At 41.4% G+C, this 13,443-nt stretch overlaps 1 protein-coding gene across 8 annotated transcripts in view; it reads left to right on the top strand.

Annotated features, from left to right (window-relative positions):
• Positions 1-13,443, top strand: part of GLIS1 (GLIS family zinc finger 1) — a 208,199-nt gene that overhangs the window by 91,554 nt on the left and 103,202 nt on the right. For all 8 annotated transcript variants that reach the window (XM_030033950.1, XM_030033949.1, XM_030033947.1 and 5 more), the window contains 2 exons: positions 3,155-3,353; positions 9,679-10,780. In XM_030033950.1, coding sequence (XP_029889810.1) covers positions 3,155-3,353; positions 9,679-10,780 — 1,301 coding nt within the window. The remainder of the gene's footprint in view (positions 1-3,154; positions 3,354-9,678; positions 10,781-13,443) is intronic.

The raw sequence follows: 13,443 nt of genomic DNA, 5'->3' as shown, positions 1-13,443 counted from the left end.
AATATCATTAACTAGATACATAATTAAGCAGATATCACAGTAATATTCTACCTATGTGGGCCCTCTCCGGAAGGAAACGGGAGACTTGGTTACTTGGGATATGGAGAAGGCTGAGGTACTCAACGAATTTTTTGCCTCAGTCTTCACTGGCAAGTGCTCCAGCCATGCTGCCCAAGTTGCAGAAGGCAAAGGCAGGGACTGGGAGAATGAAGAACCGCCTACCATAGGAGAAGATCAGGTTCGAGACCATCTAAGGAGCCTGAAGGTGCACAAGTCCATGGGACCTGATGAGATGCATCGTAGGTCCTGAGGAAACTGGCAGATGAAGTGGCTAAGCCACAATCCATCATATTTGAGAAGTCGTGGCAGTCCAGTGAAGTTCCCACTGACTGGAGAAGGGGAAGCATAACCCCCATTTTTAGAAAGGGAAAAAAGGAAGACCTGGGGAACTGCAGGCCAGTCAGTCTCACCCCTATGCCCAGCAAGATCATGGAGCGGATCCTCCTGGAAACTATGCTAGGGCACGTAGAAAATAAGGAGGTGATTGGTGACAGCCAACACGGCTTCACTAAGGGCAACTCGTGCCTTACAAATTTGGTGGTCTTCTACAACAGGGTTACAGCCCTGGTGGATTAGGGAAGAGCAATGGACGTCCTCTACCTGGACTTGTGCAAAGCATTTGACACTGTCCCGCACGACATCCTTGTCTCTAAATTGGAGAGACATGGATTTGACAGATGGGCCACTTGGTACATAAGGAATTGGCTGGATGGTTGCAAAGAGCTGTGATCAACAGCTCGATATCTGAGTGGAGACCAGTGACAAATAGCGTTCCTCAGGGGTCGGTATTGGGACCAGTGCTGTTCAACATCTTCATCAGCGACATGGACAGTGTGATTGAGTGCACCCTCAGCAAGTTTGCCAACGACACCAAGCTGTGTGCTGCGGCCAACACGCTGGAGGGAAGGGTTGCCATCCAGAGGGACCTTGACGGGCTGGAGAGGGGGGCCCATGCGAGCATCGTGAAGTTCAACAAGGCCAAGTGCAAGGTCCTGCACATGGGTCAGGGCAATCCCAAGCGCAAATACAGACTAGGCTATGAGTGGATTGAGAGCAGCCCTGTGGAGGACTTGGGGATATTAGAGGATGAAAAACTGATTAAGAGCCAGCAATGTGTGCTTGCAGCCCAGAAAGCCAATCGCATCCTGGGTTGCATCAAAAGAAGTGTGGCTAGCAGGTCAAGGGAGGTGATTCTCCCCCTCTACTCCACACTTGTGAGACCCCACCTGGAGTTGCATCCGGCTCTGGGGCCCCCAGTACAAGAAGGACTTGGACCTGTTAGAGCGGGTCCATAGGAGGGCCATGAAAATAGTCAGAGGGCTGGAACACCTCTCCTATGAAGAAAGGCTGAGAGAATTGGGGTTGTTCAGCCTGGAGAAGAGAAGGCTCCGGGGAGACCTTATTGTAGCCCTTCAATATGCAAAGGGGGCTTATAAGAAAGATGGAGAAAGGCCAATTCCAAACCATTCTATGATTCTATATCAATATATACCTGCTCTGGATAATATACACAAATTATGGTGTTGAAATGGTAGAAGTTGGGCTGTCAATGGCAGGTCCAATGTGGGCTTCAGTAGAAGAAGGACCGGACCTGAGAGCAGTATAAAGTAGGCTATTTGTGATGAGGGTGTTTGTAAGTCCTATGGCTGCTCAGAGGGATTCAATTCACTCGACTGCAGCTGTCTGAAAGTCAGGTACTCAGTTTAAGATACTTGTTTAGGTACCTTCTATAGTCAAAGGGAAGAGGAAAGCATGTCCTGAAGTTGCATGAGCCCATCTTAGACACCCATTTGGAGATGGCTGAACAACGTAGGCATTGTTTGCGTAAAACTCAGAGACAGCAAAACTATGGTGAGATGAATAGTGCCTTGTAACACCTTAGGAAAGGACAAACCTTGATGCTTGTGAGAATCAGTGATTTGCATGAAACTGAGCACAGGATTTATCTTTTCTGTCACCTTGCAGAATTTGTTTTCTTCCTTGATGTGCAACAACACTCGGTGCCTCCATAGAGAATGGACTAACTACAATGCAGTCTAGCTCTATAGTACCCATCACCATGAGCGCTGGGTACAAGGATGAAGGAGTTACTTTCTGGGCTCTGTATGAAAACTACAGAAATATGCTTGCCATTAGTATCTGACACCATTCCGTTTTGTCTCCATGAAAAAAACAGATTACAGGGAGATGTAGTATTTTAAAAGCATGATTCATATACAATAGTGAAAGTGATGGTAAATGGCTATTGTGACTTTTTTAGCTAGCTTCTGAAGGCTAAATTTCTTACAAATACTTTTATACATGCTTATCTATGAGCATTTGACTGGTTCAGTAAAGGTAAAGAACCCAACTAATACGCTTTAGATTAAACGGAATTGCTAGCATTTGATCAATACAATCTAAATTCTCAATTCTCCCTTTGTCCTCTCTTTTTAGCTAGATTATCATTTGTGGTTATGTATGTATTTCTGAAGAATACTGCTATAGCTCTAGCCTGTTTTTTCCCAGTCTGCTAAAATGTAGTATTCACCAAAGCAGAATATATTACTATTAGCATTAGCATTTATAATAATAGCTTACTTGGAAAATACAGTTAAATGTATACATCGAAACAAAATTAGTTACATTTTTTCACACTGTTGACCTGACAGTAAAGTAGAAACATGCCCATCTAAAGTCATAATCACAGAGATAATTGTCTGCAAAGAAAAACTTGACTTACGTCACTGTTTTCGGAGAGCTCCTCTCCCTGAAAATAAAGGGACTCTGAAACATCCCTCTCCAAAATCTAACACAGGCAAGACTCTACCATAAAAATACGCAGAAAGAAAGGAAACTATCAGACTAAGTTTTTTTGAGTTAGATTATGAAGTGTAAAATAGCCGCAAAACTTAAAATGAGAAATAAAGAACCATAGTTCACAGATCCAAATTTCTTTGCAATTAATTTTTGCTTCCTTGTGAAACCTTTCATTTCCACTGCCATGTCATTTACAAGAATTTTGCAAGGAGATCCAAAATGAGTATACAAAGTAGTAGTCAGTGTAGAGGGTTCTTAGTCAAAGGCTTATGATTTTTTTTTTTTTTTTTGACAGTGAACGGTGGCTACAGTCATTGTAATTTGATCTCTGAGAAGAAGAACATGATGGACATGGAGGTGACAAGTAGCTCAGTACCTGTCTGCAGACAAGGTCTGTTCATCCACACAGGAAATTCACTTATGCGAGACCACCCACTGTCCTGTGAGAGGCTGCTTCATGTTGGTCAGCTGAACTTGACACACTCGGATATAAGGTATTACTTGCAAGTTTTATCGGTTGATATACTTTGCTCTTATGGAGCTGGAACTATTTCCCAGTAGCATCTGTGGGTGCTGCATTCGGAAGAGTATTTCTGGCTTTTACTTAATTTTGGAAGTCCTTTGGATGCTGATTTAACCGCACTGCTCATTTGCAGGTTTGCACTGCAGGGACACGCACGTGTGCACCAACAGCTATCCAAGGCAATGCCAGGGGCAGTCACTGTATATGTAGCCACAGCCCCCTGAATTGAAGTTTAAATACAGCTTCTCTGTGGGGTCTCTTCCAGCATGCTCAAAAGTCAATGAGAGTTTTGCTAGGGTCCTAAGTAGGGTCAGACTTGCCTCCTCTATACCTCTACCCTGCACCCCAATGCCATGCTGTTTCCAAATGGCAGCCTGGAAGGCAGGGATGATACTTACTCCCAAACCAATGTCTCCCATATGGCAATTTGGCATGCCACCATCAAACCTACAGGAAGCCAATGCCACTTTTATTTCTACAGCATTTCCTTTAATGAAGTATTTTCAATGTTCCCATACAGCCACATCCTTGGTATTTGCTTTTAAGGCTGTAATGTGAAAATTTGGTCTCTGGTTTTGATATATACACTGTAGTTGGATATGCTATGAACAGAATCTCTATTTAAACATTTGCTATAAATTAATTATATGAAAACACAGAACTCCATTATTTTTTTGTTGTTGTTACAAATTTAACATTACCAGATTTTAAACAAGTACCCTAAACAGACATCCATTGTGAATAGAAGCCTGCTACAAATTAAAATCTGTCCATCTATTTTAATTACACTGCTTTTTGGCAGGGGATATTATATAGAATAATCTTGACCTTTTTGAAGAGCTGTAGAAAAGAAAAACCTCAATAAAGTTGAAGCCTTTATCTTAGATACTTGGAATAACTGGCACTCTGTGCATGGAACTATCAAGCCCAAATTTCCATAGTCACAGCAAGAGGAAATATGGCCTATAGCTTGGTCTTGGAAATCTGACTGTTTCTGATTTTGTTATACATACTTATGTCGTTTCCCCTTTTCCATTTACTGGTGGGGTAAGAACATCTGTGTTTTCAGGAGGAAGAGGCACAGCAATATGGCAAGCAAGTGGAAGGAGCTTTTTGTTTGTTTTTTTGTTTGTTTGAAAAGGACAAATAATATCCATGCCACATAACAAAATATTCTGCTATCACTACAAAGATTTGTAGATGCTATTGCAACGGGATGTAAGTCAGTTCCCTGCTAGCTTCTTTATGGCTCCATGTGGGACCGGCAGTTATCAACCTTTTTTTATTCTGTCAATGAGGACAATTATGAAACAAAGATAATTAGGGCAGGAGCAAACAAAAGGAGGAAGAGAGTACTCTGCTTAGATCTTTTTGAAACTTTTTGTAAAATCTATAATGAGGAAATGACAGATACCTGCATACCAGGGATCACAGTACCCACCCTCAGAAATATGAACCCCTTCCAGCCCCCATTTGGAAGAGGATTCCCAGAACAACATAAAGGATTGTCTGCTGCATAACATGAGAAAGTAGCAGGTAATAGGCCTGATGCCCTCCCCTTGCTTTGTAGCATGGTCTAAAGCCTTGAGGCTCTGCTGCTTCTAAGCAACAGTCTGGAAATGTTTGGGGAATATCCTGAAGGACCCTTCCATTCCTTTACGGGTTGTTTGTATCCCACTGGTCATGCTCTGCTTGTATGTCCACCTGGCTAATACTGCTTTTGCCTGCATGGGCTTTGCAAGGTAAAGCCAATGCCCCGCTCTGCTCTATGGACCTCAGAGACACAGTGTCTAATTTTATCACCGTGCTACTTGCAAGACACACAGTACAAAGCCAAAACCTTGGCATGTGAGAGAAGGTGGACAGCAGTTGGAACAATTTCTGTTCATGGTGTTTGTGATGCTAAAGGTTCTTGAAAGCAAGTAGTAGAAAACATGGTCTTTCCCTGCAGATCTGAAAACAGGAGAACATAACTGAGGTGGGGGTGAATGCCCATCAGGTTTCAGTGAAGTCAGCGGGAGCCAAGGGTGCTCTGTGCCTCCCCAGATTTCAGCCTTCATTAGATGAGAAGAATCAAAATAGATGGAGAAATAGGACTGGAATGGACGGATATCTGAGCACACGGAAGTTGGGCAAACTCTGGTTGTTCTGACCAGCTCTAGTGACCAGCACAGAAATAAAGGGAGATACAAATTAAAACAATCTCTCTGAGTTGAGCTTTGAACAATTTTGCATTTCTAGGATATGCAATGTCCAAGGAAAACCCAAACAAACCAGAGAGCACCTCCCCTCGCAATCCAAAATCTCCCTCAGGATTTGGGGTTATGATTGGCTTTGTCCTTTTTACCCTCAGTGCACTGAAACTTGTTATCCCCTTCAGCTTCTCCCCGAATCACTTTCTCTCAGAAACTGTATCGTAGGGATGACTGCCTTAATCCAAGAATCACGATCCCTCTTCTTCCTGGCCCCTTTTCCCCACTCAGTTAATAGCTTTTAAGTTGTGCAACATAATTGCTGTGACATGCTATCTGTGAACGCAGTGTGTGTGGGACTGGAAAAGTCCTAATACCTTCTTTACCACAACTGTAGTCAGCACACAGCTAATGTTGGCCTTTTATCAAATAATCTATTATCAGACACAGCAAACCCGCCCACACTGTGCTCAGTGCTTGGCATATAAAACCCAGGGAAGACACCAGAGCAGTCAGATAGTGTTGCAAAGGGTCCATGGATGTGCAGCAGAACAATCCCCTCCAGCTTCTTAAAACTGTCAGTTATCACTGATTGCACATTTACAGTGGCAATTGAAGGCATGTTTGTTTTGTAAATAATCTGGCGATTACAGATAGAGTCGTCTTTTCCTTTGAGAGCAGTTTGGAACTGCAGTACTTCTGGCATGGTGCTACTGGCCTTGTGCTCTGGCTCCAATTACCACGTAAGGGAGTCTCTTTGGAAACACTGCCTTAGTATCCTCTGAGAGGCTGCTGTTACTCTTCAAAGGCCTTACACTCAGCTTTCATGTGCTTAAGCAGCAGTTCTCTTGCCTCAGACTGTCCATCCCGGGTGCATGGATGCTCCCTGTGAAGAGAGGTTTGTGGGATATAGTCTCCTGCTGACCCCACTTCCTTCCAGGGTTGTTCATGTGGAAGCCCCCCAGAGCTGCTCATGCTGATCCGCGTGTCCACACAGTGCTCTTTACACTGTCCTGCTATCCTTTGTCCCTCTCGCTCTCCTCTTGGCTGTTTGTTTCATATGCATTTATATTTTGCTACTGTCCAGAGGTTATGAAATCCTTACAGCTAGCACTGCCTGCATGTACCAGGCCTGGAATCTGATCCCTGGCTGTAACAGCAAGATGCCATTACAGGAGCAAATAGTCAATGGGTATAAGAGGAGCCACCCAGCAAGTTGGATGCCAGACACCTTGTCTCTCTCATATCAGTTTTGTTTCTGTGCCCCTTCTCCCCTCACCTCCCAGGACTGGGAGGAATGAGCAGGGCTTTCCCTAGAACAGTGATGGCAAAATTCTGCCAGGAATACAGAAAGTTTGCATTAATGCAACCTTGACACAAAGTACCCCAACACTCAAACATCGGGAAATTGAAAGAATGCCAGATTCTCCCAGCAGAGTTAGCTAACACAGGGTATATATAATGTTTTTAAACATATAGTGCTACAGAGGAAATTGTAGCTCCCAGGAAAGACTTCCTTCTGATCTGCACAAGCAGCCTCTGCTTATCATTATGTAGGCAGAGCATGGATAAGACATGGCTGTGGCAATGAATGGGAAGCATGAATTCAGTGCCTTCATGTCATTTGCTTCTGAAATAAGGTATTCCAGCTTGCCTTTTAGTTAAAAATTCCCCTCTTATGTGTGTCTCATATTCTGCACTGCAGCATCACAGCAATACAGTCCTGACTGAGTAAGATCGTGTGTTGGAAATGCAGATCGATGTTGCTGGGAGTTTTGGGAAGCTGATCTTTCTCAGGACAGGGATGTTTGTATCCATCCTGCAGGTACTCTCCACTGACTCCAGCTTGAACTCCTCACATGGATTTCTGGCAAGATGGGAGCTTTACATAAAGCTTAATAATATGACACCAATTATCACAGGCTGAAATGTAAGGCTTGGGTTAGCTTTATATGATGTAAGAAATGTGTTGTGTTTACTTTAGCCTGAGGCTTTGGGCCCACTGAACTATGATAGAAACTGAATTATTTAGAAGAGTTCTTGTACAGAAGAAACTAAGTAATAGGAAATATTGTGCCTGGCATGGTACGCTGTAAAACCTTTCTCAGAATGAGTGTAAAACAGCACACTTTCTACTGAGCAATGAAGCTACAAGCAAGCAGGGCAGGGTTTCCCAAATATGTGCAATAAAAGGTTTTTATGTATGCTTATGCTATATATTTTACAGACGTATGGATCTGTAAATGTTAAAAAATAATGTATGAATACTGTTGGGTTTGTTGGTTTTTGTTTGGGTTTTTTTTTTTAATTTACCATCTGCAAAACCAGGTGCTTTAAGTTTACCCTGAGACCAACTGTGGAAACCTGAAGGGAGAAATTATAACTAATGGATTATGGAAGCCTCTAAAATTTTTAATGTAGTCTTTTTAAACTTCTGGTGGCAAATGCAAGATCTGATTGTTCTGTAGCAATGAATGGTGGTGAATTTCACTTCTCTCATGACCTTAAAGGGTCTTTTTGTAGCAAGCCCTACTGGCTGCAAACTGTTGGAGCTTAGAAACCTGTCACTAGTGAATGCAGTGTTGACAGTTGTGTGTGGCTTAGACAGGTGTCATTTTTTGACAACCTTAATTTCATGGGAAGGAAGTCTTTTTGAAGCTTTTTGTTGTTGTTTTGGTTTTTGTAATTGGTAGTTCTTTGAGAGCTGTTACCAAGGAAGTGTTAGAAGTCATCCCAGCTTCCTGTCTTAATGTTAGTGGTGGATTAATGGAAATAATAATGATAAAATCATCTAAGTCATAAAATAAGTGCAGTTTATTCAGTAGCTTTGCAGTTTAATATATGTATATGTCCAAAATACCTTATGCATATGTGTTTCATGCTTTAAAATGTGTCAGATTTGTCTTAGCTGTGGTGTCACACACAAGTTGCCAAATGCCCGGGTTTTCTTCAGCTTTTGTGGTGCTAGCATCAAAAAAGCACAGAATTAATTTAAGTGGAACATGTCAGTGTGTAAGAGCCATGGAGCACCTCTCTGGAATGTTTATTAGTTCAGGTACAGCTTTTTTGCACACAGATGTACTGTTTCCTCTTCTCGATCTGGCACATCGCTGCGTGAGGAAGCTGTAGGTTAAACCCTCCCATCCTTTAGGGATATGTGTGGAACACCCTCTGGTCCTAAGAAAAAACACACAGTTGGGTCATCCACAGTAAATGTTTATGGCTGAGATAAAATGTTTTATTTTAAGGCATAAACCAATTGCTAACTGCTTGGAAGAAAATATTAGGAGGAAGCATTTCCTAAATGCAGTGTTTTTCTGAAATGTCTGTGGGGTGTTCCTCAAGGTTCTGCTTCCTGAGTGATTGAATTCAGCACACATCAAAAAAGATTATCACTTCTGCAGAACAATCTTCTTTTGATTTTGAGACCCATGTTGACTTTAATAGAAAAAATGGAAATGGGAGTACATAGATCGCCAGTTTAAATCTACTGGTTGTGAACTTTTCTTTTGTAGACCTCTTAGAAGTAAATACTCAGCTGATCTCTCATCAACTCCAGACCACTGGTTGAAAGAGAGCCGTTCTTTCTTTGTATTCCTTTTTCCCCACTGATCTTGCTCCTTTTCTAATTTAGCGAAGGAAAGCATCTCTCTGACATGTAAGCAAAGCTCAGCTAGCCTTTTTTGATTCGTGTGAACAAGAATGCCAAGGCGTTTTCCCAGTGTGCTCTGAGGAAAATGCCGATATTTGAATAATTCAAAAATGCCCAAGGCTCTCAAACTTCATTCTTAGCTATTGTTTTGCCCGATCTATTATGCATTGAAAACCTAGATTGTGATTGATGAACTGCCCGTAGCAGTGGAGGGGAGATTGTCTGTTCTGTGCGTAACCCAGTGTGTAAAATTAATCCTGTGTAAAACGATGCTGCCTTTACAAGGGTTGTAGAGGAAGCATTGCAGATTTTTTTGGTGTAATTGCTGCGTTAGGCAATGTTCAGCAGAGAGCAAGTGCTTCCATTCTCCAGGGCTTAACAAGTGTTGTGTCTTGTGCAAAAATGATAAATCCTGGGGTAGTTAGCGATGCTTAATGAAAACTGTATTACAGGTCACCCAGGTTTCAAGACTCAGTAGATTCTGCTGCTCCATGCCTGAATGGAAGTCACCCGGCTCAGCACATTAAACAAGAATGCCCAAGTGATTATAAGGTTCTGTCTGAGGCTTCCACACATAGGAGGATTACGGAGGGGATGGAGCTGAGAGCCTCTGGTAGTCTGCATCCTGAAATAGACCTAATGAATAATAGCTTTACAAATTCACTTTCATCCTACTTGTTTAATAATGAACATAGCTCCTCCCTGGGTCCTTTGTCACTTGGCACCCCTCAGCACTCGGCCAGGCTACAAACAAGCAACCTGAAGAAGAGATGCATCTCTGTTGTGCCGTCTTCAGCTGAAGGAATTGATATTACAGCTATCATCCGCACATCACAGACGTCACTGGTCACCTGTGTGAATGGACTGCGAAGTAATTCAGCTGGCATTTCCTCTCATCCTGTGGAGATCAGTCATCACAGTGCTCAAAAATCCTCTCGGCCCCAGTCTTGCTCTCAGCCTGGAAACCCTTGCAGTATTCCCTCCCCTCCAGCATGTCTTGTACCTATTTCCGCTGAATGTGACAGAGGTGACTGTGAGCAGATACAAATGCAGCAAGTCGAGGAGAATGGAAGCCTCAGCCTTATGATGAATGGTACTAGCATTCCTCATCAAAACACCTCGCACAGCACCCAGAAGGTGAGTTTCTTAAAACAAGAACCAGCTGACGATTATTCCTCCACTGCTGATCTTTTTCGACATCATCAGGGGCTGCCTCCCCCTTACCATCTGCACCAGCAGCTAAGCCAGACTCAAGGGACACTGCCTCACTTACACGCCTCTATGTCTCCAAAGTCCCTTCAGCCCAGCGACGGGGATGAACAGGACCTCAGCAATGGCAAACAGGTCTGTCAGTGGATTGACTGCAGTGCCACTTACGACCAACAAGACGAACTGGTCAGACACATAGAAAAGACTCACATTGACCAGCGGAAAGGAGAGGACTTCACTTGCTTTTGGGCAGGCTGTGTCCGCCGATATAAACCCTTCAATGCTCGTTACAAACTGCTGATTCATATGAGGGTTCATTCTGGAGAAAAACCAAACAAGTGCATGGTAAGTCTGGAATATATTTGTTTGAATAGAAACATACTACTCTGCTCTTTTTCCTGCTCTCTCTTCAGTCTTATTCCAATATAATTGTTGTGCTTTCCTGTAACTTAGTCTGCAGCAGGCTAAAGGGGAATTGGACAAAACCTTAATCTAGAAGGAAATGTTTGAGTAAGAAATACTGTAGTTCTTGGAAAAGGGATTCAGTTTCCTTATATGAGAGCTTAACTTTTAATACAGTGCTTTATTTTTTTTAATATTCATTAAAGCATTAATAAAATGATGATCAAAGCACGCAGCAGTCATTTAACATAAAACAAAGTCACTGAGCCTCGGGTGACATTTTTAATCAAGAAACATAAAACACATCTAATGAAATTCTTTTCATTCCTTCAGCCGAACAATAACCCATAGAGTTGTGAGTGCAAAAGTTTCAAATGGTAGTTTAGAAAAGAAAAGAAGAAAATCCTTGTTAAGGATTTTAAACAGTTAAAAGAATAAAAGGAATATCTTTAATTATATTTTCAGAGATTGTTAGGGGCTTTTTTAGTGTGCAAAACAGAGCTTTGAAAATAAGTAAAAACCATTGTTCTCTTCTGATCAAGAAGATGTAAACAACATCAGTGTTCCAAAAAGAGGATCTTGGGAATAACACCATCTCTGCATCTGCCCACCATGATGACAATATGGCCAAACTAAAATAAAAGTTAATGACTTCCATTAAGCTTTCCACATGTTTCAAACAACAATGATATAAGACCCTGACTGAAACAGATGAAGCAAAACAAGTTTGACATAAGCTTCCAAATTGGGCCATGAAATTTGGAAAGTCTTATTTGTAACACCCACATGCGCACGCGTGTGCATGCATGCACATACACGCACACACACACAAATAAGTACAAACAAAGGCAATGGTTATGGCGGCAGGTTGTGGTTCCTGATAGGCAGAATTTTCGACTCTGTTCTATTGTTTTGATCAGAGAATGATATAATGGAAAATGCTTGTAAGGAAGTTAGATCAAGACAAACTTTTCCATGGCAAGCTGTAGCTTTCTATGGAGGAATAGGAGAGACTGTTTATATAAAAAGCTCACTTTTTTTCATTTATTCAAGAAAAAGATTGCTGGCCTGCAGTGGTTATGCAAGGGAGAAGGAAGAAAACAACAGTATTTAAAATGTTTTATAGAGAAAAATTTTCTCTGTAAGTGGTCATTATCTTTTTACTTCCATTGGATAAATGAAAAACACTATCTCAATGTCTGCACTGTTCAGTGGGTATTCCCTAAAATAATACTGGAAACAATGCAGATATTTAGAGAACACCATCACGTTATCCAACATAAAATGGAAACGCTCCAAGACTTACCTGTCTTTTTCCTCTGAGAGAAAGAACTGACTTGCTCATGTCCAGAAGTAGCTCAATCACAATTTGTAAAGGTACAAAGAAATTTAACTTCCTATGCATATCTTTTATTTGGTCATAAATCATCAAAGGATAATGCAAGTTAGTTGCTTCTTTCCAAACAAAAGTATAAGTAAGTAAGCTGTGAAAGCATACTTACAGATTTTATTTTAGGCTACTTTTTGGTTGTAGTGTTTTTATAATCTGGAATGAGATCAGTCTTCTTCCCATTTTTACCTCACACTTTTAAAAATAAATACTTAAAACGTGATTTTTAAAATAAATACTTAAACCCTGATTAGCTTTACTATGATGCTGAAAGATTCACTAGACTCCATGGGTGAGGAACTTCTTTTTCTGCAAAATGCGTATTTGACAGGTATTTTATAGCAGATTTCTAATGTTACATTCCCATTCCTACAGGAAGCTGGATAAACCAGAGACGTTAAATCTTAGAAAATGCTAAAAATTTCCTACTTTCAATTATGTTCATTTGCATTAAAGAACTGTCTTTTGGTAACACCTCAAGGTTTAACATTGTGAATAGGTTGGAAAAACCTTTTCATCTGATATTGCAGACAGCCTTCATGGCACATGGATATAGCCTTGGCATGTAAGTACATAAATATCTGTTTTATCTGAGCAGATATTGTATTTGTTCCCATACATGGAAAGGCCCAATCAGAATTAGGAGCTTTACATTGCACAACTTGCAGTTAACTCTTCTATTCCCAGAATAAGAGCCTTCCACTGTCAGCAGAGGTATCCGTGTATTAAATGTTACAACCTGGAATCCTGTGTAGAGTAAAGCTGGATCCAAGTGAGCACATGAAAAATATGTCTTCTTTGCAAATTTAGTTTTCTACCCTGGAGAGGCCTTGATCTAGCAGGGACAAGATCCAAAGCTGCAACATGGCTCCTTAAAGTTATTAATATCAAGTGGGGATTATTTGCCCAGCGAATTCCATTCCACTTTAGACAAGGGTTGCTGTGCAGTGTTTCATTAGGCAGTGATGTCATGTCATTTTAAATGATGGCTTTTCTTTTGATGTGGTAATAATTGTGCTGTTATTCCTGCAAATTAAGAAGGCAATTCATTCTCTGTCTATAGAGGTCTGAGATTTTGTTTCGTTTTTGCTGTAGCCCTGTTAAAGTAACTTTACATCTCTTGGTATTTGTAGTGGAGATTTTCTTTCGCTGTTCACAATTACCCATTGTACTTTCTTTTTAAGCCCTTGATTTTGTTCCTCTCTGTAAGATTACT

Source organism: Aquila chrysaetos, chromosome 12 (genome assembly GCF_900496995.4).
Source record: "Aquila chrysaetos chrysaetos chromosome 12, bAquChr1.4, whole genome shotgun sequence".
Taxonomy (NCBI): domain Eukaryota; kingdom Metazoa; phylum Chordata; class Aves; order Accipitriformes; family Accipitridae; genus Aquila; species Aquila chrysaetos.
Note: the sequence above shows the minus strand (reverse complement) of the source record. Positions and strands in the feature narration are given on the sequence as shown.